This window comes from Protomyctophum bolini, assembly GCF_963924005.1.
Source record: "Protomyctophum bolini genome assembly, chromosome: 8".
Lineage (NCBI taxonomy): Eukaryota > Metazoa > Chordata > Actinopteri > Myctophiformes > Myctophidae > Protomyctophum > Protomyctophum bolini.
Window position 1 is genome coordinate 28,443,512 of NC_137869.1, and position 26,892 is coordinate 28,470,403.

Here is a 26,892-nt window from a genome sequence, read left to right on the forward strand (position 1 = left end):
ATGATACTGCATCTCTGACTCCGTAACTCGAGGTCAGTCCATGGTTCATTTTGTACCTAGGACACTAATGAATGAGTTTGTCCGACCATAATAATTTTCCGTGTCTTCATTCAGCGAGCCGAGGTACCACGGCTGGCAGTTCAGGAGATGAGATCGGGAAGGCTCTGGCCTCGGTGAGTTTGTTCCCTCTTCCCTCCACAGCTTCATGGTATCTCATTGAAGTTCATAGTTTCACTTCCCCAGTGTATGATGTTGTTCATTATGTAGAGGCTTAGTGCTCATGTCTTTTTTTTCTTCTTCAGATCTACCCCTCGGACCATAATAGTAACAACTTTTCTTCGGCTCCTTCCACCCCTGGCTCTCCTCAGGGAATTGCAGGTACAATAAGGCCATCCCGAATGCTTGTACAAGGATCACGTGTAGACTCGGGGAAATATGGGCTTCCATTTAGAAGATCTTGGATTTGGTTGTTTTCAATTGTGTAGTCGGGGCATATATTGCATGAAACGATGCAATGTCGTTACATTTTGAAAACCCTTTCATTGTATATTAATATGCATAATATAGATAGAATATATGTCGTATTTTAAGATTCGTCATTGATCCTTTATACTTGTTTTGTAAGGAGTGACCTGTGAAAAGATGCATACACTTGACAGAAATGGATCTGTAGCTCCATCTGCTGTTAGAGTTTAGAATTGTCACTAGTGAACATTATCTGAACCCTCATTAACTGGCTGCTCTTCATCCATTATCTCTGCAGGGGCTCAGTCTCAGTGGCAAAGACCACCCACACCCAACTACGAAGGGCAAACTCATGCACTGGTACAGTCAGACATCTGTCTCAAAATAAATTACTGTTCTTGGTACTTAATGAGGAGAATGCTATTTGAAATAAGCATCTGTCTATATATGATCTATAACTACTCTGTGTTGCATATCTGCAATTGTAGAAACTGCCAATTCATATTATGTACTATATTCATAATGTTACTAATAACGTTGGGCGTAATTCCAAAATATTCCTATCGGCCACCATCGGCCCAAATATTGGCATCCCCTACTACGATTTATACACCGCCACACAGCGGCTCGGGGGGCAACCCTGTCATACATCTAAGTATACATTCGGCTGTATAATATATTCGCCATATCGTTCAACCGTAGTTGCTAGTTATATAAATAAGTAATTGATCATCTGAGTGCCTGCATATAAATTAATTGAGCCAGAAAATGACAAAATGTTGTTAAAAATATTGCTAAACTACATATATTTTGTGCAAATCTAGCAGAATAAAATGGAGGATCGTTTGGAGGAGGCAATCCATGTATTGCGTAGCCATGCCGTGGGCCAGGGCCCAGGTTTGGGGGGCCCTCACTCTGACATGCACAGCCTGCTAAGTGCTGTGTCCTCGGTACATAACGGCCTTGGAGGCCTGTCTCCTGCCTTCTCCAACGCTGGACTGGCCCTCAGCAACAGACACCCGGCCATGGTAAGTGTGTGTGTGTGCTTTTACAGCTGTGGGCCTCTGTCAAAATACTGCATGTGATGTCATGCAAAATAGGAGACCTGGTTGATGTTCTGTCTGCCTTCCTCTGCAGGGAGGGAACCATCACGAGGAGCCCACAGGCCTTCCACCTAGCAGCACCCTGCTGCACGGTCACCATGCCTCTGGACCACCACAGACTGCTGGTCAACCTGAGGGATTTACCAGTGAGTCCTAGCACACCGTTTATCTTATTCCACAGTAGTAGCTATAGTATTCGCTTGGCTCTGCTATTTCCTCTAATCAGGGGACCTTGTCATCCGACTCTTTATCTCAGCCCTCAGAAAGAGAAACTTTTCTTTATGTGTGATTAAGTTGCAACGCCTAAAGGTGCATGCACATCAAATTATCACGCCGCAGGAGTCCTCCAGAGACATTTTCAGTTTATTTTCTGAAGGTAGTTTTGGGGATCAAAGAAATTAACTTTACAAAATACATACACAAATGTTTACTGTACTCTCCACGTGTGTGTATATATCACACCTTTTCTGATAAATATGGAGGAAATAGCCACTTGTTAGCTGAAATAAAGTTTGCAGTGTCTTGGAAATGGACGCCCCTGATGACCATGTGTGTGTTTTGTTGCTAGATCTCCCCGGTGGTGTAGCCCGTTCCACACACTCCTCCAGCGCTTCAGACATCAAGAGAGAGGACAAGGAGGATGACGAAAACTCATCCGTTGGAGACAAGTCCGAGGAGGAGAAGAAGGAGGTCAAGTTGGCACGCACTCGAGCAAGGTATAGTTCCTCGCTCCAATCACTGTTTTGCTTTTAGCTTGTATCATTACATTTGTTCAATCTATTAAGAGTTAGCCGTTTTTATCCCACATAGGTGGAAATGTTGCTACCCTTACGTTGCGACGATTTGTATATGTGCTTAATTAATATAATTGTTGTCCCAGGCCATGCTAGCCTATGTTAGATTTGGTGTTTAACTTTGTTGACATACCCTCTCCCCTTATTTCACGTTGTTTACAGAAAGGAGGCGTTGGCCCTCCAGATCCTCTCTAGCCTTTCAGACCAGAAAGATGAGTAAGTGTCTCCAATAGGGTTTCAGGTTGTTGCTGTCGGGCAGAAACCGTGTATCTCCATATTTCAACATTTTTTAAATAATTTAATGCACTACTTCGTCATACGACAGTGTCACACAAGTAGCAAAAGAGCTGATGTACAAGCTTGCAACAAGTTGCATCACGGCACGTTGTGAGCTTGTAGACTTGCTTTTTTTTTTTTTTATCAGTTGAAGGTTTCCACACGACAGCGACGATGTGCTTTTGGGCACTTTTCAAATATCACTAAAGGCACATTTTGTTGGTGTAGCTGCTATATGAACATATTTAAATATACATAGAGAAATACATTCTCAACATTGTCTGTGCTCTTAATTATTTTCTGCCAGACAATGTATACAACTTGTGGTCGCATTTAGCATTACAAGCACATTGTTGAGATACAAACTTATGTTAACATTTCCAGCTTATGTGGGATACAGGTCAAAGGACAAAGATAACTTGAGGGCAGGATGCTGCTGCCCTTCTCTAAAACATCTGGAGTGTAGCTCCTTACTGTCTTCTCTTCCATTCACTTCATAATACAAGTGGTGGTCAAGTGCAATTTATTTATATAGCACATTTCTCTCATATTTGAAGGACAATGTACAGACTTCAGACTACATTAAAGCAACCATGCAGGGTGCAACAAGCCCTCCAAGATCAGAGATGCTTTCTGGAGCTAAACCATTTACAGCTTAGTTAGTCTTGTGTATCCAGACAATCTGAGATCTCTGCCTAGCAATACGATAGGTGACATCTAAATTCAGTGTAGTGGCTAAAACTGTGAAACTATTTCAAATTTTTAAAAATAACTAACTAATAAAATAACTTCATATTGATAATTCTGTATTGTGCATGCACTCTGCTCCAGGGAGCTAGTGCAACTGTATCCATTGTCCATCTATACAGCTAACCTCTCCAACACCTGACACGGTTGGTTTTGAAGTCCTGTTGGCGTCATCCTTTTTTTTTACCTGTTATTCCCAGTATTGATGATGAGGAGGACGACGAGGACCTTCCTCCTGAGTTGAAGTTGGAGCGCGAGAAGGAGCGCCGGGTGGCCAACAATGCCCGCGAGCGCCTGCGAGTGAGGGACATCAACGAGGCTTTCAAGGAGCTGGGAAGGATGTGCCAGCTCCACCTGAGCAACGACAAACCTCAGACCAAGCTGCTTATCCTGCATCAAGCCGTCAACGTTATTCTGAACTTGGAACAACAAGTGAGAGGTCAGTCACCGACAAGCCTGGAGACATATGCTATTATGTGTTCTTCTTAGTGCACTGTAAAGTCACGAGTGTCACCCAGACTCGGAGAGTTTACAATTGTAGCAAATGGCTATACTGGTGACTGACCTCTGAGTTGTTGTTCCAAGTTGAGGATGACGTTGATGGCTCTGTGCAGCACAAGCCGTTAGAATAGTGGTTCCTACTTCCTGCTTCTCTCTGCCTCTTCTTCTATATAAGGTAAATTTCATATTTTAATCAAAGGCGATAATCTCTCTTCTATTTCAAGAACGTAACCTGAACCCCAAGGCAGCATGTCTGAAGCGTCGCGAGGAAGAGAAGGTGTCCGGAGTGGTGGGAGACGCACCAATGCTCTCAGGAGGCCATCCTAGTCTGGGTGGTGACGGCCACAATCCAGTCAGCCACATGTAACGCCAGGTAGGCAGAGTTGTTTTGCTACAAATTGAATATTCTGTTTTTGAGAAAACAACCTGGGGACGTGGGACGTGGTTCACCCAAGAAATGTCTTCATTTATGTCGTTTACTTACCCGGTGAGGTCTTTCAGTCATGGATATTTTTAGTTTGTAAAATATTCCTTTGCAGTAAATCCCGATTCCAAAAATGAACAAACTTGATGAATGGAATTAATCAGAGACAAATTTTAACAGCTGTCCATAAACGCAAAAACACTACTCCGTCTCCTAGTGTGTCCCAAATGTCTTATCATTTTTTATTAAGCTACGGTAAAAACAACAACTTCTTGATTAAAACAGCGTTGATATGGCTCCTATCATAGTACCCCTCGCGCTGTTCTTGTGGTACCGCTACGTCACGATTCATTCATACATTTAACCTGGGCCCAGCCTGCCTGCAGTACCAGGTTTTGACCAGTAGGGAGACTACTTCAACGTTGCCCAGCTATTCTGGGGGCTTGGTTGAACCCCATGGGCATGCCCATGGAAGTTCTTTGCTCATGCATGAGCGGCTCCTTTAAAAGTGATATGTCTGGAAGGTTTCTCGGCGGGCTTCGGTAAAACAGAATATGCAGTGATTTTGGAGTTTATGGACAGATTCTTCTATATTTTGCTGTTGTATATCTTATTAATTCAAGTTCTTCATTTGGATTTGGGATTTACCATTAAGGAATATTTTACTGGCACCGCAGTAGCCTACCAAGCTGAACTACTAGAACCCCATGTGCCTGTTCGCCAACTGAGGTCTTCTAATTTAGCCCTGCTAGAGGTCCCTAAGACCAACCTGGTGACTTAAGCCAAATTCAATACCCAAAATCTCTGCCACTCGCTCACTTAAACTCGCTCACTCCAGCATGGCGGTGTTACAGTGAAATTAGTGACCTGCCGAAATACGTGACTATCTTCTGGACTTCACGTAACTTACTGCCGGCTAGCTGTTAGCATTTATGAAGTTCCCAGTGCCACCATACACTTTCACTTAGAAGGAGTTTGCCCGGCCCACACACACACTCAACACGCACTTTAGTATCATTGGCACAAGCACACACTGTTTACCTCTCGCCAGAAACATTTACATGTCGGGAGCGACATGAATCAGAATTTTGGACAGCAGAAGATCCACCATGGACGGCTCTGCTAGATTCTGACTTATTGAGGTTTGAAAATCCTGCTTGTAACAGAGTTAAACGGAGATCAGATATATATATATATATATATATATATATATTAGGACACTGATGTGTCACATATTTCAGCAGGTCACCAATTTTACTGTAACGCCACCATTCTGAAGTGAGCGAGTGTGAGTGAGCGAGTGGCTGAAATTTTGGGTATTGGAATTCAGCTAAAGGGTGATGAGGCTTTTGCAAGTGGGGCTCCTAGGCTTTGGAACGGCCGCCCATTGGACCTTAGGTTTTCTAGCTCCATTACTATTTTTAAAACCAAAGACCCACTTGTATATTAAAGCTTTTTCAAACCCATAACGATGTATGCATTTAATTTCCACTGACACTGTAATTATATTCTGCCTTGTTGTTGTAATTGATTAAGTTATTTTATTATGATTCACTGTTGCCTTTTTTTTTTATTGTTAAGCACGTGACTTTGTCTAAAAGGTGCTATATAAATTAAGTTTATTATTATTATAAATAGAAAAATATCCGTGACTGAAAGACAACGCCATCAACACTTTTTTTGCTGGGGAATTATGCTATATCTGCCAGCAGATATAGCAGATTTTACTCTGAAAAGATGGGGGGTCCCCTAACCTGACTCCACCGGTTCCTTCTACTGCTCCCATCTGGTCTCTCTCGGGCAGAGACGATGTACTCCGATCAAATGCTGATCGGAGCGATATGCAGGACTGGTGACATATTGAAGCGCTGCCACAGCGCACATGTAAACACAACCTAACAGGACTACAACTCGAAATTATTACGGAGATATCAGATTTTTGTCCCGCTGCTTCGGGTTCATCGTTTCTGCTTGAGAGAGACCAGAGGCAGGCAGGAGGAGGGAACTTGTGAACTCAATACTGCCGCAATCTGGTGGAGTCAGGTTAGGGGTCCCCACCCAGATAACAAAGTGACAATTTAGGACAATTTAATGCCTTTTTTAATACTTCATATGTTTAACGCAACAATAAAAAAAGCAATGAAATTCAGCATGTTTAATTAAGCGAGCTTCAAATTTTATTCTGTATTGAAGAAACGAAAGGAATGCATTTAATGGCTTCCTATAATCAAATAACCCTTGGTAAACCTGCAGAGACTTGAAACTTGCTTAATACAACACTAAGTAAAGCTTGTTTTGTTCATAAACTAAATCTGGGAACAGAATCCGAGATGAAAGTGTTTTAAGATTTCGCTTGACATTGAAGTCAACAAGTATGAATTTAAGGACTGGAGAAACTGTAAATCAAAATGTTCAGGAAAGTGGTCTGTTTATGTACAATACATCTGAATGAATCTGTGAATAAACAATGACATTTCTTGATGCCACTATGGTCCTATAAAGCTATAGGCATCATGTTCACAATATTTTGCTTGAGATTTCCATTTTGTATGGATCGATGATGTTTGTTCTTTTATTTTACAGATCTGGTGGGATTTCCTTGGCTCTGAGGATGTGGCCTTAACAGATTCTTCCACCCATTATTCTCAGTCTGTGTATGTGTGTGTGTAGATATGGACGTGTCTGTGTATTATCCCTTTCAGTTTTGAGATGCACATTCACACAACCTTGTACACACATGCATACTGCCAAAACTGACACAGCCTATTTGCCGCACTCCTGACCATGACTACCAGCTCAAATGTGAAGAACTTTTAGTTGTCTTTTCTTTTTTTATATACATGTAAGAATTTTTTTGGCTTCCATACCATGATGGCACACCAGAGTACGTTTGTCCTGCCACAAATTTGGGACTTCACACACTGCCGCGATATGCTCTGGTGAAAGACAAGAAATATGACAAAAAAACAAACAAATTTAATCAAGGATTTGTGCCTAATTGTTACATGTTTTCTATGAGACATTTAAGCGAATTGCTTTACAAGTGAGGAACATTTATTGTAAGGGATTGCTTATGTGTATGAGCAATTATTTTTTAATGTAGTATGTCATTCCCAGCGTGATGGTACAGTCTTACATATGTTATGTAACAAAGCTCCTGGCTGTGAGGTCGAATTGTCTCTAGCCTACTTTTCCTCCAGGAAAAGGTAAAATGTTGATAATTTGAGCACAGGCTACATGAATGACAGGACCTCTGACATCCAGATAGGGTCTGACAGTCTCTCTGTTTCATCCTACAGGGAATCTGGAGAGTTAGAAGGGGAGGATTTTCTTTGTAAATTAGAGTTGATCCAGTGGTAGAATCAGTCACCTTCAAACTGTTCTTCCTGTTTATTGACCACACACTCTAGTGTTACTCCAGTTCTCCCTTGTCCTGGCTTCAGTTAGTGATAATGCTTTATTTACTAAAGTGTAGGTAGACCAGACAAAGCACAGTTGTATATAATATACTGAAAACTATGGGTGTCAACCGTCGGTGCATTTCAGTTTCTACAAGGCCAACTTATAAACAATTATAAAAAATACTGATCAGCTGTACTGTTGTTGCTTTGACTTAGAAAGTGTCTGTGACAACAGACTTGAATCCCATGTTTTTGCCCCTTAATCGATAAAAACTTAAAACGATCTTGACTCCATTGATGTAAGGAATCATATCGGCCCACTGTTGTAGAAACAGACAAGCCTTTGCCAAGTAGAGGCTTTGTATTCTTAAAAAGATCATTCCCATTAAGTTACTCAGCCACTCAACTTCCACCTGAGTACGTTTTCCTTGTATCTTCTTACTGAGACAAGTCTGATATGTAAATTCACTTCATCCATACATTACTCGGATATGTTTCATGTTGAGCAAAATGAAATATATATATATAAGAATATATATTTTTTTGTTAGTCTATACATTGTAGATTTCTAAATAACAAAGGCAATATTAGTTTGAAGTTTAGAGTGTATTGTAGATTATCTGAATGAGGGATATTTGACACTTAAATGAATTTGTTCAAAAATGAGCTCAACATTCAACTGTGCTTTGCTCAGGCAGGATGGCGAATGAAAAGGATCAACTTAAGATAATTGTACAAATGTGGTTATCCTTCCACCCCCCCATAAGTTAAAGTCACCATTAAAGGTGATATGATGGCCTAAATACAGTTTTAGTTTGTGGAATTAGAATGGAAGTGTATTGTCCCATAACCAGAGGAATTCTTTATTTCCATATGGGGACATGTGGATGGAGTGTGTGTCACCGTCCTTTTGAAGTGTTCTTACTCAAGTGGTGAGGCACCATAAGGCAAATTGTATGGAGGGATTTTTTAAATCTCTTCTAACAGTAATTATGCAACTGGTTTTTTGAATGTAGCTACCATTCAAATGTGTATCGCCTTCATTTTCTGATTTCATATTCCTGGGTTTTGTCAGTACAGTATCATTGTCATTTCATTTCAGTTTTTATTTTATTTTTTTACCGTCTGCATTATTTCAGTGTGCAGCTAACTACAGTATACTGCACATTTGTTTTGGAGGCAGACATTGGTATTTGAGTGTAAGATACAAGAGAATATGGAGATCAAAAACAGTGTTATTGATTGTGATATTGTTCCCATGTTGTCTCCCGTGGTGAAGGATCTTTATCAACTTGTAATCACAGATTCTGTGCGGGTGGGGGTGGGGGTCGAAGAGCCTTTTGTGTGTCCTGTGATCATAGTATTGTTGAAAGATCTAACTTTAATTTGTAGAAAAAGATGGGGAAAAGAAAAAAAAAACTTAAAATCAATAGTGTGGCCTTTTCATTCTCAAGACTGAAGATGTCATGGTGGGAGAGTGATGATACCTTATCAGTGCCTGAACTTGTATTTTCATTATAAGACAGTTTTATTTTGTAAACCATATCATTTCATTTTATCACAGAGATTGGAGAGGTAACTGTTCATTTCCTTCACCTTCCCCTCTCCTATGCTTTTTCAATTTTCAGGAAGAAGTTTAAAGTGGTATAAAGAGATTTTCCCCCCCAATGTATCTAGTAAAATAAATAAATGATATGTAGATCTTGTTTAGTTTTTATTCCTTTCTTCTAATTATTCAACTGGATTATGACCATATTGTCCAAACTACTGTTTTTATTTAGGGTCGTGGGTTCAGGTCATGCATTTCTTTTCTATGCCCCCTATTGCTAAACCACTCTACACTACTGGGTTCAAAGGAGATGCTGATTTTTGGCCCGCTTTTTGATACACATTGATGTGTATGTATCGCTTCGGCTTTGAAGTAGGATGCTGTTTTTATTTTTGAGCTGTAGTAACTGGAGCTTGTCATTACTAGCAGCATTTTCAGTTCCCGTGTAACAGAGTACGAGTCCTTTGCTGCGATGGATTCCAGCACATTACGACTTCAATGACAATTTCCTTTTAGACTTTGAGATCTCTACATTTCACTTTTCTGAATGCCGGCTCTGGCTTTGACAGTGACTTTTTGTGAGAGGTTTTGAACACTTCTTTCAAAGAGTTGTTTTGAAGTTTTTTTTTTTTTCCTATTACAAGATGAATATGTACTAAATATTGCAGATTTGTTTAGGGAAGAACGGACATTGAGTATTCTGTAAAACAACCCACAATGACAACAACCTGTAGCCTACATCCTGTATTATGAGTTATGTGATGGGGGAATTTTTTTGAGTCTGCATTGTTTCTTGACCTGACTCTTGGCATACATTCTTTTTTAAACCTGAAGAAAATAATTGTCCTCTTATTTAATGACCGAGAGGATGTTTTAGTAACATGACTAATATTGACAGAAAGTGTTTAGTTGATGGGATTCAGCTTTTGTTTTGGAAAAAGAAAGTAATAAAACGACAAAAAAAGCATTTCACCCATCACAATTTTGTTTGAGCTAGAAAATGGGGGGAGATTAATATTTGAGTGTTGAAACAAGTACATTCACAGCTACAGACCCTGACATCTTTACACTTGGGGTGAGGACATGATCATGACTACTGTAGTGTCCTCAGAGTGCCTCCAATCCCAGTATCCTTTGTTACTTTGTTTTTATATATAAATATATATATAAAGTAGTTGAGAACTGTCCTGTATATAACAGTAATGTAGCAATAAATGTGCCATTTTTAATAACAGAATTATACATTTTTCAATGTCTGGCTTTTGAATCTTGTATACATAAAAATGAAAATAAAGGAAAACATTGTAATAAAGGGTTTATTATAGTTTGGAAAGTGAATTTGTCCATATTTTCCCTATGATAAATGACCAAACTACTGCCTCGCATCAGTGCACTATCATTGCACAGTGTATTCTACATTTATTCAAAACTGTACAGTACAGCTACTAACTTAATGACTCAGAGTCGGAGACAAGCATAGTGCTCTCAGAGTCACATACCGGTTATTTCAAGATTGACCATAGATATTAAATACCGAATGAAACATTGGCCTAAGATGACCCTGTATTGTAGCCTACTAGTGGTCTAGTCTTAGAGAATGGGTCTAGTGCTGCTTGCTTTGCGCCACCACGTCATTATTTTGATCAGGCATAAGGAGAGACAGTCCGCGGGTCCTGAACAGCCATCTGCGGAACGAGCCAGATTTGTATGGAGTAACGGGAGAGAAACCAGCTAGTAGTAGACAAGCGAAGGTCAGAATGGTTATGAAAATAATAAACAAAGTAGTCGGTGCGAAATACGTCTCCATCCTCCAGACGTGGTGAGTTGAACGGCCGGGTAGCAAGTGTACATTTTCATGCTGAAACCTAATTTCGATCATTTTTAGTCCAAAACATGTCAACACGTCCGCCCTTCCATATGACCGAACTAAATAGTTGGCTTAGCTAATGTTAGCTTAGAGGCAAGTTGGAAACTGCAGAAAGTAAATGTCATATTACAAAGTTTAATATTTGTATGTCGTTTAACGTATGGTATCGAAGTCGAAGCTATTTTTGACATTTCTTGATCAAATTGTCAAGAGTTATTATTTAATAATTAATGTGTAAAGTCAACAGGAATTTCAAATGGTTTGCGCCAACGTTTCTATCTTTTAATGTGTAATACCAATTTATGCAGTTTGTTAATGTTTTGAGACTGGGAATACTACTGTTAATGACCCTTCTAAAACATTCGGCTCAGTATGAGCCGTGTGGCACTTTGTTGAGTTCACAATCACATCACCTTGCAGGAGGTGACCAATGGCAAGTTCACACTTAGTGATAAGTTGATGCATTTGAAGTACCCAGTCTAGTCTATCTACAGAATAGATGGCTAGATCTGCACACTGCATTTAGTCTAATACTGTTGTCAATAGACATTTTGGCAAACAAGCAATTAATATACCTACCCTACCTTATCAGTAGCAGGGGGCGAACTCGTAAGAAATCACCAAGATTTGGCTTTTGTTGACTAGTTTTTTAATTTTGGCGTGGTGTTGGTTGGTATAAAGTTTTCAAAAAGCTGTGCAAACACGTTGGGCGCGCCCCCTAGTGGGCTGTTTGCACAGACTCAAATATTAGATGCGTATAGCTATGGTTGTAATACAAATTAATTGATAAAATAGAATTTCCAATGCATTCTGTTACTATTGGGTGTGCTAAATAACATACTATAATCTTAGGAAAAACGAACAACCAGAAAGGCATCGTTTTCATTTTGGCATGGTGTTATGGTATGGGCATAAGGTTTTCGAAAACCATCGCAAACTAATTTGGATCGCCCCCTAGTGGTCGGTTTGCAACTTTGGAATGAAACCATAGGCATCCCGGCAGCCATCGTGGACGCCATCTTGACAACGATGCCTTTCTAGTTGTTTATCTTCTATCAATTATTTGGGGTTTCAACCATATACTGACATACTGTATCTAATAGTGGTTTCATTGCAAACCGTCCACTAGGGGGCGAGCCAAATTAGTTTGCGATGGTTTTCGAAAACCTTATGCCCACACCATGCCACACTATTAGATACAGTATGTCAGTATATGGTTGAAACCCCAAATAATTGATAGAAGAGATTTTGCAATGGATTATACTATTGGGTGTGCTAAATTCTTACGAAAAAAGGCATCGTTGTCAAGATGGCGTCCACAATGGCTGCCGGGAGCTTAAAATGCCTATGGTTTCATTCCAAAGTTGCAAACCGACCACTAGGGGGCGAGCCAAATTAGTTTGCGAAGAATTTTGAAAACCTTATGACCATACAGTACCTAACACCATGCCAACATTCAAAGAGCAGTTACCAAGTGCATAATTTTATATTTTTTACATTAATCCCAGTTTATGCAGTTTATAGGCATTTTAGCTCCCGGCAGCCATCACATTAATCATAACAATTATGCACTTGGTAATTGCTTTTTGAATTTTGGCATGTTGTTAGGTATGGTCATAAGGTTTTCAAAAACCATTGCAAACCAATTTGGGTCGCCGCCTAGTGGTCGGTTTGCAATGAAACCATAGGCCTTTTAAGCTCCTGACAGCCATCGTGGACGCCATCTTGAAAACGATGCCTTTCTAGTTGTTTGTTTTTTGTAAGAATTTAGTATGTTAACTTATTTAGCACACCCAATAGTAACAGAATACCTAACACTATGCCAACACTGCTAAGGGGGAATGGGTGAAGACAACCTTTTCAGTCAATTAGTACCACGACAATATGATGTATTTAGCCTATCAAAATTCAGAAGGCAAACACGCAGGCAAACACGCAACCTATTCTAAATAGAAAATCCTATGACACAAGACACCTCAATAAGTATCTTGATGTTTAATTAAGTTTAGCATGTCTCCATAAGTCCATATGCAAGCTGTGAGCAGCTCAGCTCACCTTATTTTATATTCCAATCAAGCTAGGGTGATGAGATTAGGGTATTCTCTCTGTATGTACTGTAGGTCAAGTGTATGTCATGCCAGCCCTCATGATAGGGCTGTCACGATTAATTGTCACTCAAATAATTCCGATTAACGATATAGGCTAATTGTGTTTTTGAAAATTTGAACTTCTTTTTGGCTTTTAGGCTTCTTATCCAAAAATGCACATGGCAGATATATCAAATAACTGAAATAATACAAGGAAAATACTTACATTTATTAATTTTATACAATAAAAAGGAAATGGCTTCTCAACTTCAGATGGCTCAGGGGCCACACAATTTCAAAAGTCCAAGGGCTGCAAGCTAATAATGTCAGTATTATTTTGAAATGTTTACAAATGTATTTTTGTATCCGACTACACAACTAGTCTAAAAAAATAAGAAAACACACAACATTAAAAAGCCACATTTCCATCTATAAGGCATAATAATAATATTATATAATAATAATCATAATGAATGATTAAGTTACAAAATGAGTCTTCATTCACAAAATGTGAAGTGAACATTTAATGAACAGATTATCATAGGTGAATAAATAAGTGGTTATTTAACTAGTGGTGCATTCAATTAATCGATAATTGATACAATTAATCGATAAGGAAATATATCGATCGAAACTCCGGACGATAGGTGAATCGATCAAGAGGCTGCTGTATCGATACGGCATGAATTATCTGGGTGATGAATTATCTGGTGTTGACAAATGTACCTCTGTTTAACGTTATCAAAGCCCCCCTTGCAAATTGCAATGCACTACCTTCCCAGACCCCTTGTTAGGATGTTTAGACATTTTATTTTAAATTTAAAGATCTCTATAGGCCTGAAAGGGTTTTATTGTATTTGTGCAACATGGTCATTATTTTGAATAAACGTATAATCGATATATATCGTATCATAGCCTCTGTATCGTGATACATATTGTGAGATTGCAAGAAATATCCACCACTAGTTAATACTCAAATGACATCACTTTCTCTTGGAACAAACAATACTATACCTACAGTCTTGTTCAAAACAATGAAAATAACTAATTGTTTTGATTGGTATGACCATGACGGGCCGCAATATTAGATGATTATGTAATAATTGTGACGGGTAATCTCTTGATTGAATGTCATGCCAGCCCTCATGGTCCATACTGACAATGACACCTGTGAGGTGCTCACATTTCTTTACAAAAACCTGTAGAGCGAATGTGGTCTGACTGACACATTGTTCTCTTTCATATTTTGTTCAGGATACCAAATCTGGTTGGTTGGGGCACTGTCGGTGGAGTGGCACTGGTTCATTTTACAGACTGGAGGCTCTTCCTGGACTTTGTGCCCTACATTAACGGAAAGTTCAAGGATGATGAGTAAAGTCTCACAAATGATGAATTGTGAGTGAGTTGTTTAATAGAGTAAATATAATATTAAAGGTAGGGTAAGTGATTTTCTTTGGTTAAAATAAGTGTTAAATAGCTCTATATTCTGATAGTACTCATTGCTATGAAGTGTTTGTTCAGTTGCAGGAGTCTCCATGTTACTTCAGCTCTTTATTGGTCTCAGATCTAAATGGGTTAAGCAGAAAATGCATTTTCAGGTCAGGATACCAATTTTATGAAAATGGAATTGATGACAAAGAAATGAGCAGACACTATATAGTATGTTTACTATCAGAATATAGTGATTTATCTTCTCAACAAAAAACTTTGTTTTAACTATAAAAAAAATATCAATTGCCCTACCTAAGGAATTCTTTGTTTCTCAGCTTTATGCTTGAAATCATCCAACTGCTCATTTTAACCGCTACTATTAGTGTATCTAGTATTTTGTGTATCATATGGTGTATATATTGGGGAATTTCATCTATCTGGAAAAACAAGAATTAGATTAATCTGGATCCCCTCAATCCAGACTGTCATTACTTGCTCAATAAAGACATAGTTTAAAGGAGAATTCCATGCTAGAAGGCTTTCTTACCTTTATTTGTAGTTGTTACGTCTCCACCAAAGAGGTTCAGGTGTTATTTTGTGCAAAAGTGCATTATTGGCTATTTCCCCTAATATAAGCCCTCAATGGGGGTTGGGTTTGTGCAATTTCGCTTATTTCCATCGAAATAAGTAGTAAAGTGTGCCGCGTGAGATACTATTTACATTATGAAGAGAAGATATATACAAAAGAAATTGATTTTTGAACACCCCATAGCCACATTCAATTCAATGCAATTCATTGAGGGCTTATGGTAGGGGAAATAGCCAATAATGCGCTTTTGCACAAAATAACATCTGGACCTCTTTAGTGGGGACGTAACAACTACAAATAAAGATAGCCTTCTAGTATGGAATTCTCCTTTAATGGCATACCATTTCGGTCATGGGCCTTCCTTGACTGAAACCTTGTGCCATTAAACCTTTTCTTTATTGAGCAAGTGACAACAGTGTAGGGGTGTGTTTGGTTAATTTACCTGTGTATACTCGAACACACCCGTCAGAAAGATTCTATCCAGGTGTGCAAGATTGTCTTATCTGGAAGAAAGATTGTGTCAAACTAGGCCTTTTTTTTGCTGTATGGAAGGACAGTGCTAGTACATCTGTAATTCCGTATGCTCTGTGGTCAACGGGGAACAGGGAGTAAAGATTTTTTTCTTTTTAAAAGCACATTTTATTTTTTAAATGTTCAACATCCTTAAACTTATTGTTTCCTGACTTTGTAGCATAACGTACATTCTAGAGTCACAAATGAGAAGAGGAGGGATTTGCTTTAAAAGTATTTCGAACGACACTGTGTTCATTTGTTGCTCCGGCAGGAGCTGTCTCTCTACACAGGGCCTGGATTTGTGGATGAGAGCTCAGCTTACTCAATGCTGGCTGAAGAGAGATGCCCTGGCCCACCAATCTGCCAATCAAAGTGGGCTCCTTAAGAAGTTGCACTATGGGGCTCTTATCGAGGTTAATCATTTGGTGCAAGGAGGACAAATGACTAAAGTTCGCTTAAAATGCCAGTGTTCTGACCCCCTGATTGTAACTTTAGTCACTGTAATATGTGTGAATGCTCTGTTTGTTTTTCTTTCCGTTATTTAACGTGAACATTGAACAAATATTTTGTCTTTCTGTGCTGACAGAGTATTTTAAATATTGCCACATGTTAAATTGTGCATGGTGGAAGGTTTCCATTGTATTGTGTGGTCTATATTTTCTGAAATAAAATCTAAGTATGAACATGTCTGTTTCCTTTGTGTTCCTTTTTGGTATATTTGCGTGTTTCTTCTGATATTTCTGACACTGCAGCCTAAACCTAGGATTTGTCATTTTAATTAAACTGTAGCTTACTGTATAAGGAATGTGTTATAAGTATAATGAGTTATGTGATGGTTTATATCAACATTCCAGTCGCATACTTCATTGCAATTACATAAAAAAGATTATTTATTCCTCTAAAATGATGAGCTAGTTTCCGGGCGTAAATCTGTCCATTTTATCAAGCTACGAATTCTGCGTGGATAATGTCTTGCATTTCTCCCATCGAAGGGGGAGGGGACTGAAAGAGGAGAGGGGAGAAGGGATTTAACAGCGAAAGGGAGAAAACCAGATAGTATCTTCAAGATGGATAAAAACGAGTAAGTATATCTAAAGGATAATGCAATGGACTCACCATAATTTCGATTCTTTATGCTTTTAATGCGTAATGTGTCGTGTTCATAATGCATTTTGAAGAGTATGTTTGTCATCGATTAGGTATAGGCGTTCGGTGGTCTCGGATTTGCAAATACAAATGCTGTGCAATGTCTTACAACAGATTGTAAAATTTGTTACCGATTTACTGTTGGCGTCACGGTGAAATAATGACCTTGTTATGGATGCTTAAAACTTGAAAGCGACGCAAAGGTACATCATGCACAAACAATGTCATATTTAGCTATTTCTTCGTTTTTACATTAAATGGCGTTTAATTGTTTTTCTGCAGCATATTTTCCAAATGGGGTACAAAGATTCCGTAAATGCATGTCACCCTTTAAAATGTCTGCATTTGATCGACAAGGCCTACTTTGTTCATTCATTAAAAAAAAGAACCCGGCTCCAAGTCTGAATGACACAGGGTACATTGTCGTGAAACGCTTCTCCAATTTCACGTAGCCTACATGAAACTTTCAAATATTGTAAAGCTATTCGGTTGAGCGACACATTGCCGCTTGCCGGCGTTTTATTTGTCGTCTTGCAAATGTGTTGTTTCACACATCATGTGAAGGTTATCATGTTTTGCTAGTGCCAACTATTTGAAATACATTTTTTATAGGATATCAATTTTGGTTTCATCGCAAGGCAAGCTAATGTTACTGTAGTACAGGTGTTTCACAAACACCGGTGTCTTATCGCATTCTGTGACTCTAGAGGTCGCCGGTTTGCAATTGCAGTAAATTCATTCTTCACAAAGCGGAGTAGGTGCCAAGTTGCCAGTAAAAACAAACAAAAAAACGTGTACATGGGCTGCTTAATATTTGTTTTTATGTATTGTAGTTGAAAATAGATTGCATATGTGTATGGCACTTATGGAAAATACTGACATTTGCTCATCATCTTAGACGTCTATTTATATTTAAACTAAACACATTTGTGGTGGGACCACTGACCAAAAAGGCCACATGACAAATGGTAAAACAGCGACCCTTCGTAGCCACGACGACGGCACTCGATGGGCCACCAATGTGGGTGCTACACACCGTCACCGTCCTGCTGCTGCTGTGTTTTATTTGCGGGCTCTAGACCTCGTTGTCCCGGCGAGTCAGACAGGTAGTGATGTGGCCGCGACGGCCACGGCGGAGCGATCTGCCTAACGACAAAGAGATGTGATGATGATGCCGTCGGGCAGCGAGATCTCATTACAGACAGCGCGTGTAAATGTGTTAGCCTTGTAATGGTGTGAAAAACCAAACAAAAGAGCGTTTTCACTTGCTTAAAATACCACCAAGTCTAGTCGCCGGGCACTTTAAAGTGGATTTTATAGGCTAAATCGCGGTCGGGTAAGAATGGAGAAGAAAAGGTGGGATTGCACTGCTCTCCCCAAGGGCTGGAAAATGGAAGAAGTGACCAGAAAGTCGGGTTTGTCCGCTGGAAAAAGCGACGTGTATTATTTTAGGTACTGAATGAAAACATGAGGTTGTTACTTCATTCAAGTGAAAGCCACGAGGCTCTGAGCTGGGAGGAATTAGAAACGGAGACAAAGTTTGGAAACAGGGCGTCTGTTTGAACTAGGCCAGTCCAGGCCAGCTTTCACAATGTTGGGATGGGATGAGAAGGAGCTTGTCCCACCCAGCCATATGTAGCCTATAGTAGTACTTAATTCTTAGTGACGGCCGGGTCCATTTGGTTACATTTGTTACACTCTGAGTTACAAATGGATACAGATTAACAACAACATAGGAGTTTACTGTAGAAGTAGCAGCTAGTACTACTACTTGTACTTGATACTAACGTTAATCCATAAGCCTGTCCGAGGCCTTGCAAAACCTCAAATCTCTGGTCCTAATGTAATGTAATCTTACAATTTCCCCACTATAAGTGAACCAACAACGTCAGATTTGTTTCCATTTAGCAGAGGAGAAGAGCAAGATGAGGAACAGAGGCGAGGAGAGAGGGGGGAGGCTCAGGCGGGTCGTTTGTATAGTTTGTGGTAGGCTACTGTACCATCCTACTGGTGTTTACTGTGCTGTGTGATGTAAGTTATGTGCATGAGTTACTAGCACGTTGCAGCAGCTGTTTGTTTCTACTCATTGCAGAATCGTTGCTCCTAGAAGTGAAGTCAACAATGTTTCTACCCCGAAACATTTTGTGTTTAAACAGATTTGTTAACACGGTTACCAACACAATTGTTCCATTCTGTATCAATTGTTACCATTTTTTGCACCCATGGATATAATGTTGAGTTTGAAAGGAAAAAGTAACACTTTTTGTTTTGAATGTGACGTTAATGGGCCATCAGCATCCTTTTCACTCACCGTTGTCACAAACATGATGCGACGATTCATGAACTCATTGCGATATGGATGATGTGGTGGTGTTCACAATTTGCTTTTGACTTGTTGCATGTCAAGGTTCTTTACTTCTGTCTGCAGTGTTGTTCGTACCATTCTGATGTGTGGCCTGTGTCCGTGTTTGTGTGCAGGTCTCTTATTTTGCTGTATGATGTCAGCTGCTCCCAACCTTTCTGTGACCAGGGCCCACTTGAAAGTGTTTGCGGCCCACCCATCTGACCACTTAACGACGCGTTGTGAGCTTGTCAATCGGCCATTTCCAGTGAAAGCTTTCCCCACAATAACGTAGAAAAGATACTAGTATATGGCCCTGAGGGACTCCGGCACTCCGCTCAACCATAAGTGGTTTAAGTGGTTAACGGCGTGTTAAGTAGTAAGATGGGTGGGCCACATGCAATTTTATAGCATGTTTATTTTAATTAACCATCAATTGATTGTTTTCCTGGCTTGGATCATGGAATTAAAAATAGGAGCATACTTCAAGGTCCTATTTATTGGTATCACAATGAAATCTAATTTTACTGTCACTAAATGTTAATGGTATGATATTATCATAAATAAATCTTGTGTTTTGCCAATTATTTGGGGGCACACTTCCACTCACGGCCCACAGTGGTCCCTGGTGGCGACACGGGTTGGGAATGGCTGCTGTATGTCATGTGTGTCTCCATCCATGGTTGACTTTACAATGTATTCAGTGTTGTGTCACTTCTCTGTCTCTCCTCGTCCTAGCCCCTCTGGGAAGAAGTTCCGGAGTAAACCTCAACTGGCCCGTTACCTCGGTAACCAGATGGACCTCAGCTCCTTTGATTTCCGTACAGGGAAGATGCTGATGAGTAAACTGAACAAAAACCGCCAGAGATTGCGCTATGACAACAACAACCAGAACAAGGTGAGATGAAGCCTGTCGCCATTGTTACATAATCGCATTGAGATAATCACAATAAATTCTTGCATAACCGTCATCATTTACATGTTGAAAAATGTTCACATTTTCCATATATAGTGGAAGTAGACAATCTTCAAGCTAAAAATAAATCTATCGCTGTCTTTTTTTTTAATTCACCCGAAGCATACATTTTGTAACTGTGATCAGCGGGCTTTAGTTATTGGCCGTGAATTGATTAGAATCGGAATCTGGGATTCTGGGCTGGCCTCAAACTTAGTCCACGTTCCTCTGATTACTATTACTATTACAGACCAAAACACAGTTTGACTGTGTCTGGGATATTTGACAAAAGTTCAACTACTAGTGACAGAAGCTTTCTTCTCTCTCTCTCTCTCTCTCTCTCTCTCTCTCTCTATATATATATATATATATATATATATATATATATATATATAACAGCTTCTGAAAGAATGTACATACAGCTACATATACTTAGCAAATACTGGTGCATGTACTTAGTTTGTACCAACAGTTACCAACATCAAGTGATGCACTGGTCTTGCTCTCTCTCTCCTGCCTGTCTTCAACTTGTGTGTGTGTGTGTGTGTGTGTGTGCGTGTGTGCGCGCATGTTTATTATGTTTCAAAGGGTAAGCCTGACCTGAATACGTCGCTTCCAGTCAGACAAACGGCATCCATCTTTAAGCAACCTGTTACCAAGGTTACCAACCACCCCAGTAACAAAGTGAAGACGGATCCCCAGAAGGCAGTGGATCAGCCCAGACAGGTATGACCCTCATCCTATTCATATTGTGAACAAGAAAGGCATTAAGAAGATGATGCCATCTTTCATCACAAAAAATACATCATTCACTATCAGTAATTGTGCCTTATAATCGGGATTAACAATATTAAGAAAAAACTATTGGGAATAGCACTTTTGCAGTAATCGTGCAGTCATGTTGGAAGTGACCACGAGGAATTGTTGAATACTAAAAGCAAACGCACTTTCTTTTCTGTCCACAGCTGTTTTGGGAAAAGAAGCTCAGTGGTCTGAATGCTTATGACATTGCTGAGGAACTGGTAAAAACTATGGAGCTACCTAAAGGCCTGCAAGGTAAACTTGTTCCATGTCATTGTTCCCTTATGACCCCTACACACTGTAGGAATTTTAAAGTTGTCGGCGAGTCATCAGATAGTTATGTATTTCACACTACAGGAGTCTTTTTTTTAAATATCGTTGTGGCTTAAACGATTGATAGCCGACTAGGCATCTCACACTGCAAGAGTTCACCAAGATGCGATCCAGACCCGATATAGGCTACACATTTGTTTTTTATTCCTATTCATTTTTACATCTCAAACATTGGGCTAATATAGCTACCATGTACGTACGACACAGGACAGGCATTTACCCTACGAATAAAGGTTATATATATTATCATCTGATCATCTATCGATACAGTCGACGACAGACAGACGGACAGTTTCAGTGAGCACAGCTGTCCTGTGCTCTCATTGGCTGTAATACAGGACTTCTTGGGACACGGTTGCAACCCATTTCATACTGTACGATGTCCAGTCGGTGACAGAGCCAAATATCAAACGTGCTAGATATTCAGAAACGGTCGGGAAGGCTCTATATCTTTTCGCAGAGCCTTTCACACACAGCGAGAAAAACCTTGGCGATCAAAGCCCGATCTTGCGTCAGCATAATCGGAGCAAATATCGTGCAGTGTGTACGAGCTATTATGCCATATCGGTGTTTAGACAGTGATGGCATCTTAAAGTTTATTTGACCTGGTGTGTGTGTGTGTGTGTGTGTGTGTGTGTGTGTGTGTGTGTGTGTGTGTGTGTGTGTGTGTGTGAGAGACCCTACGGCTGTGCTGTTTGTAAATGAGCTAAGAGAGACCCTACGAGTGTGCTGTGGTTTTTTCTTTCTTGCCTTGATCTCCTACCCCCCTCTCTCTTATTCCCTTTCTTTGTTTTCTTGGAAAAACAACACGATGAGAACTATGCACAAAAACAAATTTCACCCACCTTTTTACCTTAAAACTGTGATGTGACAAAGATGATTCTGATTAGTGATTCATGCATTTTGTGCAGATCAGACAGCATTTAGCAGCATATGGCATGTCAATGTAAACAGCTGGTGGCTCGAGGACCGCAGCAGCACACACAAAGCACCTGTAATCGTGCTTGTAGATGTGCTGTTTCTGATAAGCAACGCCGTTGTACAACCATATAAGTGATCTCTTGCAAATAACAGGGCAGGCTGTGGACAGTCAGTCCTAAAAATTGTATTTGAGAAATAAGTAATATTTGCCAGGTTGCCTGAAGTTTGAACAAAGCCTTGGATATCACGCAACCCCTCAAAATCGTCCCACTGTGCCTTCAGGGGTTGGTCCAGGCTGCACAGACAAGACTCTTCTATCGGCCATCGCTAGTGCCCTCCACACCAGCGCAGCCCCCATCACTGGCCAGCTGTCTGCTGCTGTAGAGAAGAACCCAGGGGTGTGGCTCAACACCGCACAGCCCCTGTGCAAGGCCTTCATCGTCACCGACGAGGATATCAGGTAAGCACGCAGCACCACATTCTTCACATATGTATCCAGTTCATGTTCAGTACTCTGTTGCGCAGACACATTTTATTTGAAGAAACGTGGAAACAAGTCATTCTTAGAGCATCTGCTCCAAACCCCAAATATAATTGGGAACATTTGTACGAGTGCAAATAATTGTTCTTGTTCAACCTTTGTTTTCCCCAGTTGAACATCTCTTTGTACATTCTCTAGCATTGTTAGCGCTCTTACAATTTTGGAGTTGATGCAAAATTTTAACTGGGGAGCACCAATCATGTTCAGCCAGTTACATTGAGAAATGTCCTAATAATGGCATATCTGTTTCGCACCTTACGGTCTGACCTTCCTTCTCACTTCAACCCCCCCTTACACACACACACACACACACACACACACACACGCGCATGCACTCACCCACGCACACAATACATTCATAACTGTCAACAGTAACTGTTTCCTGTCTGATGTTTGGTGTAGGAAACAGGAGGAACTGGTCTACAGCGTGAGGAAGAGGCTAGAGGAGGCGCTGATGGCTGATATGCTGGCTCACGTTGAGGAGGCCGGTAGCGACGGAGAAGCTCTGAAGGATGAGGGCAACAGTAGTGAGGACATGGACACTGTATAGCACAGGTAAGGTCTGGTTGCATTAATAGGGCGCTTTAAATGGAAACTTTGGATTGGCTCGTATTATGCCACTGCATATTCATTTGGAACAGTGATTATTTTTGCAACAGTGGTTAAAATAATACACGCCTTCCATCCAATCAGAATCAAGTATTCTCTGTAGCCATGTTATACATTTCAAATAGCTCTGCTGTCGGGAAGAAACCACCTAACTACAAAATGTTCATTTTTCAGGAAATAAAATGTATACATTTGTCAGGAAATTAAGAAAACCTTATATTTTGTAAAACAAACCAATAGTGCCTCATATAAGTTTGTGTTGTGACTTTATATTGTCAATTACTTGCATGAGAGGTGGTGGAGTTGGCTGCTTTATCAGACAATTTGAGGGTCCGATGGAGCCAAGGTTTTTTGTTAGCTTTAACATAACGTAACAATTTAACATGAAGTTCTTTATGTGAAATGTAAACTACAAAGGAGATTGATCTATTCTAAATGGCATAACCTCACCATCCTTTGTTCTCCTCCTGTAAGGTTTTCTGATGTCCGGGAGTGTTAACTAACACAAACGGCTCACAATTGAACATGAATGGTAGGATCCCCGCCACACCAATCCAACCGTGACTTATTCCCCAGCCTGCACTTCCCACAAGACCATCATGTACAGCAGGGCAGCCTAAAGATTGGTTTACCCCTCCCTGTCTAACCCTTGCTGGCTGGAGCTCCGTCATTCCAGCGCTCATTGACCAACTCGGACCGAGGTACTCCCTAATAGGTAATCCCTATCGATAATAAAGAGAAGATTTTTAATGTTTTTTAGAACGTCAAAACAAGAAGACATCAGCAATTTAACAAAAGGCTTAAAAGTTAACGGCGTTATGTACAGTATGTGAATTCAGTGTTCAATGATAAAAGTATTTTTTACTAAACAAAAAGAAATGGGGAAAAATACATTGTATGGGTTTGCATATTTTATGACAATCATGTCAAACCCCTACATTCTTCTGTACATGCATTCAACATGTTAAAGTAGCATTCAGTGATTTAGGTGATTTGGAAAACCCCCCGGTCCATCCCAGTAACAAGATGTGCACGCACTACAGTGGGGTGATAAGCAACAGGCGAACAGCACACACACCAAGGACCGCCCCCGCTTGATCATGATTGGCGGAAGGCCCCTCTCTATCCTGATTGGATGAAGGCTTTGCCACCTAGCCAAAAACGAAACCTAAGGTTTTTTGACCCCCAGGGGTTAACTGGGGACAGGGAGGAACTCCTTATATGGTCAGCACACTCTATAGTAGAGAGGATTATCACAACAAAACAAAAAAATAAGTGATATTTGAATTAAGTGAAATCACTGAATATACATTTAATTTGGGTGCATTTTGGTTTTGGAGAAATGAAAGAATGTGTATGATTTGCATACAGACGGGTGTAAAATTAAAGTAAAAAACATCAACGTGTCTTAGTGAGGTATTTGGCTACGACAAGCCACCCGAATGGCATCAGTGTGCTATGGCATAGATTGTACAAGTCTCTGAAACTACTGGACGGATGGAACACAATTCCAGCAAACAATGTTTTGAAAGCACTGTCTTAATGCCTCGATCCCAAATCTCACATGTTCAATGTTGGGTTGACATCTGGTGACTGCGAAGGCCATAGCATATTCCCGTCATTTTCATTACAAATTATTCATTCAGTGAGCCCTTTGTGCTCTGTGGACGGGGGCATTGTCATCATGGAAGAGACCATTCAAGGTAAAAACATTTTCATCATAGGATTTATTTATTTATTTAGAATGTTTGGTCTAGTACCGGTACTATCAAGAATTGCGAGACTGTGCGTATCCTACCTCTTTTCATACAAGTGGACCCAAACCATGGCTGAACCCCCAACAGAGCCAGCTTCACTGAAAGGGTCAAGCATTTAGGCCCGTACCATGGTGTATGCCACACGTGCACTCGCCCACCTGTGGAGAACATAGTGATGGGTGACTCATTCCACTTTTTTGACCACTCTGTAGACCAGTGCCTATGGTCTAAATGTGCACCAACCCCTGTAGGGGTTATGCACAGCAACCCTACTATAACATGGCTCTCTATGTTGTCCACAGGCAGACTGTTCTTGCTGACACATTCTGATCATGTTTGCAATGACGTTCTCACTCACCTGCGAAAGAGTTGCCGTTTAGCTTTTCTTTAATACATGAGCATCAGTCATTGAATGTTTGCTTTTTACCACAATTTCTGACCATATTTAGTAGTCTTACCCATAGATTGAAATCCTATTCAAACACTAGCCATTTGGGCAGTCTGTTACTGAAGCTCCTGCCCCAGTGATTAACTCTTTCATAGTGACTTAGATGTTGTTTTTGTTCTTGCCATCTTGATCATCAGAATCAAGGTCAACGAGAACCTGCTCAGCAATTGTGTTCATGCCACAGTGCATGATGGGAATGGGATGCTTGATTGTATATCATGTGGTACACATGGATGGAAGCAGTTGCATTCCATTATGTTTCTCCACCTATTTATTCAGGTCTTTTTATTAAAATTTTCACCCATCTGTATGTCTCGTGCTTGAATTATACAATGCCCTCATTGAATAGTTCAGCATACATTGACATTTCCTAGTAGAATACCGGTAAACAATACACACATAATCCACAAGAGGAGTTCCAGTATGACTGGAACAGACTTAAATTGCAAACAATAGTAAAGCTGAAACGTCTGTGAATCCATCAGAGAGGACAAGTACTGCTCAACTGTTTTATCGTGTTCTCAAATATTCTCATTCACGTGCGATGACTTATGTCATCAGACCATTCATTTTCAGTGTTTTTGACCAAAGAGGAGCCATGTTATTTTTTGGAGGGGATAGCACTTTTGTTTTAGTTCTCTCCAAATCTAGTCTACTTAGCTTAGCTATTTAACTTTAAGCAATCATGTGGCCCCTTTGAGAATTAAAGCAAATGTGGTAGAGATGAGCACAGTGATGAAGAAATGACTTGTATTGTGTAACTGTTAACTGTTTTCAACGCTAGTCATCATGTAAAGTTGGTGCTTACTGATGATGTGAAACATTGCTGTTTTTTGTCAATGGCTTGTTTCTGCTTCAACCTCAGTCCATAGATATTTTTTAAAAAAGTGTCAGTTTTACCACACATGCTGCCTCGTAGTACCAACTCCCATGGACAAAATTGGTGACAATGTAAATTATAACTGAGATATTATGTAAATTGAATTTGTTTTGCACTGGGTTTTGAGGAAGAGTGATTTTGTATGACTGTATTACACCATTTCTCAAAGCTTGGTAATGATGTTTCCAATTGAAATGAATTCCCTATTCAATATCAGCAGGCTGATTGCTGAACATTATTAAATTGATTGTTTTAATTATTAAAATAAATCTGTATGTCAACAGCAGTGATGTTTTTTCTTCTGTGTTATCGTTAAATATTTTGATATTCCCATATCAACAAAGTTGATTTGTTGAGCTCACATAAGACTAAACACTGAGGCTTGATTCTACAATCAGTTTTCTGGAAAAACG

General features: G+C 40.0%; 2 protein-coding genes across 9 annotated transcripts in view; both read left to right on the forward strand.

Annotated features, from left to right (window-relative positions):
* Positions 1–9,996, forward strand: part of tcf3b (transcription factor 3b) — a 29,519-nt gene extending 19,523 nt beyond the window's left edge. For 3 of the 5 annotated variants that reach the window (XM_080771040.1, XM_080771042.1, XM_080771044.1), the window contains 10 exons: positions 115–173; positions 303–378; positions 764–825; positions 1,290–1,493; positions 1,603–1,714; positions 2,137–2,284; positions 2,525–2,578; positions 3,586–3,824; positions 4,111–4,259; positions 6,894–9,996. In XM_080771040.1, coding sequence (XP_080627166.1) covers positions 115–173; positions 303–378; positions 764–825; positions 1,290–1,493; positions 1,603–1,714; positions 2,137–2,284; positions 2,525–2,578; positions 3,586–3,824; positions 4,111–4,253 — 1,097 coding nt within the window. In that variant the 3' untranslated portion in view covers positions 4,254–4,259; positions 6,894–9,996. The remainder of the gene's footprint in view (positions 1–114; positions 174–302; positions 379–763; positions 826–1,289; positions 1,494–1,602; positions 1,715–2,136; positions 2,285–2,524; positions 2,579–3,585; positions 3,825–4,110; positions 4,260–6,893) is intronic. The other 2 variants (XM_080771041.1, XM_080771043.1) reach the window with 1 other exon arrangement.
* Positions 9,997–16,740: 6,744 nt separating this feature from the next.
* Positions 16,741–26,760, forward strand: mbd3b (methyl-CpG binding domain protein 3b). Of its 4 annotated transcripts, none has more exons than XM_080771336.1 (8): positions 16,777–16,828; positions 18,802–18,879; positions 19,973–20,132; positions 20,778–20,915; positions 21,155–21,245; positions 22,527–22,704; positions 23,188–23,340; positions 23,869–26,760. In XM_080771336.1, the coding sequence occupies exons 1-7, from the start codon at positions 16,815–16,817 to the stop codon at positions 23,333–23,335; spliced, it is 807 nt and encodes a 268-aa protein (XP_080627462.1). In that variant the 5' UTR covers positions 16,777–16,814; the 3' UTR covers positions 23,336–23,340; positions 23,869–26,760. The 4 variants fall into 4 exon arrangements, with proteins under 4 accessions (XP_080627463.1, XP_080627462.1, XP_080627460.1 ...); XM_080771334.1 differs by lacking the exon at positions 16,777–16,828 and adding an exon at positions 18,026–18,345; XM_080771337.1 differs by lacking the exon at positions 18,802–18,879 and having other exon boundaries at positions 16,741–16,828.
* Positions 26,761–26,892: the final 132 nt, after the last annotated feature.

Coding starts and splice junctions, on each gene's coding strand:
- mbd3b (XM_080771334.1), top strand. CDS start 18,236: ATGGAGAAGAAAAGGTGGGATTGCACTGCTCTCCCCAAGGGCTGGAAA. Junction 18,346..18,801: donor AGCGACGTGTATTATTTTAG/GTACTGAATGAA, acceptor GTTTCCATTTAG/CAGAGGAGAAGAGCAAGATG. Junction 20,133..20,777: donor ACAACAACAACCAGAACAAG/GTGAGATGAAGC, acceptor TATGTTTCAAAG/GGTAAGCCTGACCTGAATAC.